This window comes from Salmo trutta, chromosome 31, assembly GCF_901001165.1.
Source record: "Salmo trutta chromosome 31, fSalTru1.1, whole genome shotgun sequence".
Taxonomy (NCBI): domain Eukaryota; kingdom Metazoa; phylum Chordata; class Actinopteri; order Salmoniformes; family Salmonidae; genus Salmo; species Salmo trutta.
In genome coordinates, this window is record NC_042987.1 from 21628284 (window position 1) to 21631603 (window position 3320).

The 3320-nt window shown below is 43.9% G+C and overlaps 1 protein-coding gene across 1 annotated transcript; it reads left to right on the forward strand.

Annotated features, from left to right (window-relative positions):
* Window positions 1-501: 501 nt before the first annotated feature.
* On the forward strand, window positions 502-2042 carry LOC115169758 (transmembrane protein 53-like). Its single transcript, XM_029725678.1, has 3 exons — window positions 502-710; window positions 982-1085; window positions 1193-2042. Exons 1-3 carry the CDS (start codon window positions 593-595, stop codon window positions 1889-1891), a joined length of 921 nt encoding a protein of 306 aa, XP_029581538.1. The 5' UTR covers window positions 502-592; the 3' UTR covers window positions 1892-2042.
* The last annotated feature ends 1278 nt before the right edge of the window (window positions 2043-3320 follow it).

Consider the following 3320-nt stretch of genomic DNA (forward strand, 5'->3'; position numbering starts at 1 on the left):
TTTCAGATTACCCTGGCAACTTTTATTTTCGAACAGCACCTAGCAACATTTAAAAATGTATTTTGAACTTTTAGCAACTTTTGAAAAGTGACAAACGCTAAAATGCACGCATTTTCCCTCTAAATGAAACAAAAACAAATTTCTCTGTCACACACACAGTCACAACACACGTGCCTGGCTGCAAAAGTGCATTGTGAGTGACGTCACCAGCAGCAATTTCAGCAAATAACAAATCATTGTTGGCTGACTGCTGCATCAGTAGTACGGGTTCGATGAGCCAAACCCAATGAATACATGTTTGATTTTGAACAGAACTTACAACATCAATCAACATGTCTCAATCAAAATTGTACAGAAAAGAGTGGGAGTTTGTACATGAACAAATGTCAAATCATATTTTTTGCCGAGATGGCCAGTCAATTTGAGTAACGTTATTGTGTATTCTACATAATGACGCAGTTTTACGTTATCACGCAATGACATCACAACGTCATTTAGCAACTTTTAGCAACAAATCAACCTGACTGTAGCAATTTACCCTGAAAATTAGTTGGCAACACTGCAACCCATTGACTTACGTAGCGAGTTGTGAATGGCGGGGAGTAAACCTGAATCGTATAGCAAAGCTGAAAGAGAGATTATAACCGGCTACAAAATGGCAAATGATGGCGTGGACTACAACATTGTGTTTCCAGATGCATTGGTCTCGGGTGAGCAATTTGTTATCGATAGCCTTGCTAGGCTAGCTAGCTAACGACACGCATCTAGTTAAGTTATCTGTCACCTGAGATTCACCCAGAGCCATGTCATGAGCTATTTAGTCAACGTTGGCTCTGGCACGTTTGTCCATAATTCAGTGACAGCTGAATTGGACAAACTCAAAGGCTGCTTGCTAACGTTAGCTAGCTAAGTTAGTTGTCCTGGTTAGGTAGCTAGCTAATTTACTAATCAGATAAGTTTTTTTTCTTTCTCTCCTTTCAGATAGACACTGGCATGGAACAAAAGAACCAGTTGTCATACTGCTGGGATGGGCTGGATGCAGAGACAAACATCTTGCCAAGTACAGGTCAATTTATAACGAACAGGTTGGAGTTAAACTATTGTGGTGGTTAATGATTCCTGTCATTTCAATAAATTATTAATCTACTTCATTATTAATGTGTGACTTACCTTTCCCCACTTTTTGTTCCAGGGTTGTGTCACTATTTGCTACACAGCACCCTTAAAGACAGTATTCGTCTCTGAATCTTTTGGCTACAAGGAGCTGAGTAACACTGCCCACAAACTGCTTGAGATACTCTATGATTACGAGGTGGAAAACAGTCCCATATTTTTCCATGTGTTCAGCAACGGGGGATTCATGCTTTACCGCTACATTGTTGAGCTCTTGCACAGTCATAAACAGTTCAGCACCCTCTGTATAGTTGGGGCTGTGGTGGACAGTGCCCCAGGCAGTGGAAATGTGAGAGGGGCATTACGGGCTCTTACAGCCACTCTGGGACCTGAAATCAATGTGATGTTGAGGTATGTTCTCTTGGCACTGTTTGCTGTAACAGTTTTCCTGCTTAGGGTGGTTCTATACCCTGTGACCAAGTATATCCACAAGAACCACTACGATGCCGTCCAGGAGCGCCCTCCTACCTGGCCACAGCTGTACCTGTACTCCAGAGCTGATCGAGTGATTCGGTACAGTGATGTTGAGCTCATGGTCAAGGCTCTAAAGGAGAAAGGTGTGTCTGTTGAAAGTTTTGACTTCAAAACCCCTGCCCATGTGAGCCATTTCCGTGACTTTCCAGAGGAGTACTCCAAGCGATGCCTGGCTTTCCTGACCAACTGCATGAAGGATTCAGAAGGGACCCACACAAAAAAGCGATACTTGATCCAGCATTGAAAGCACACTACCGTAACATTTCTCAAAAGTCTATGGCACTTATGTTTTTGTGATTATACTGTAATGTTGCACATGTACACTACCGTTCAAAAGTTTGGGGTCACATAGAAATGTCCTAGTTTTTGAAAGAAAAGCAATTTTTTTCAGGCCATTAAAATAACATAAAATTGATCTGAAACACAGTGTAGACATTGTTAATGTTGTAAATTACCATTGTAGCTGGAAATGGCAAATATTTTATGGAATTACTATATACAGTTAAAGTCCGAAGTTTACATACACTTAAGGTTGGAGTCATTAAAACTTGTTTTTCAACCACTCCACAAATTTCTTGTTAACAAACTATAGTTTTGGCAAGTCAGTTAGGACATCTACTTTGTGCATGACACAAGTAAATTTTCCAACAATTGTTTACATACAGATTATTTAACTTATAATTTGCTGTCTGTGTGGGTGCACCATTTCAGTTTGTCCGTGATGTGTATGCAGAGGAACTTAAAACCTTCCACCTTCTCCACTACTGTCCCGTCGATGTGGATAGGCGGGTGCTCCCTCTGCTGTTTCCTGAAGTCCACGATCATCTCCTTTGTTTTGTTGATGTTGAGTGTGAGGTTATTTTCCTGACACCACACTCCGAGGGCCCTCACCTCCTCCCTGTAGGCCGTCTCGTCGTTGTTGGTGATCAAGCCTACCACTGTAGTGTCGTCTGCAAACCTGATGATTGAGTTGGAGGCGTGCATGGCCACGCAGTCATTGGTGAACAGGGAGTACAGGAGAGGGCTGAGAACGCACCCTTGTGGGGCCCCAGTGTTGAGGATCAGCGGATTGGAGATGTTGTTTCCTACCCTCACCACCTGGGGACGGCCCGTCTAAGTCCAGGACCCAGTTGCACAATGACGAGTTTGGAGGGTACTATGGTGTTAAATGCTGAGCTGTAGTTGATGAACAGCATTCTTACATAGGTATTCATCTTGTCCAGATGGGTTAGGGCAGTGTGATTGCAATTGCGTCGTCTGTGGACCTATTGGGGCGGTAAGCAAATTGGAGTGGGTCTAGGGTGTCAGGTCGGGTGGAGGTGATATGATCCTTGACTAGTCTCTCAAAGCACTTCATGATGGTGGAAGTGAGTGCTACGGGGCGATAGTCGTTTAGCTCAGTTACCATAGCTTTCTTGGGAACAGGAACAATGGTGGCCCTCTTAAAGCATGTGGGAACAGCAGACTTGGATAGGGATTGATTGAATATGTCTGTAAACACACCAGCCAGCTGGTCTGTGCATGAGGACGCGGCTAGGGATGCCGTCTGGGCCGGCAGCCTTGCGAGGGTTAACACGTTTAATGTTTTACTCACGTTGGCTGCGGTGAAGGAGAGTCCGCAGGTTTTGGTAGCGGGCCATGTCGGTGGCACTGTATTGTCCTCAAAGCGAGCA

Coding starts and splice junctions, on each gene's coding strand:
- LOC115169758 (XM_029725678.1), top strand. CDS start 593: ATGGCGGGGAGTAAACCTGAATCGTATAGCAAAGCTGAAAGAGAGATT. Junction 711..981: donor TCCAGATGCATTGGTCTCGG/GTGAGCAATTTG, acceptor CTCTCCTTTCAG/ATAGACACTGGCATGGAACA. Junction 1,086..1,192: donor GGTCAATTTATAACGAACAG/GTTGGAGTTAAA, acceptor TTTTTGTTCCAG/GGTTGTGTCACTATTTGCTA.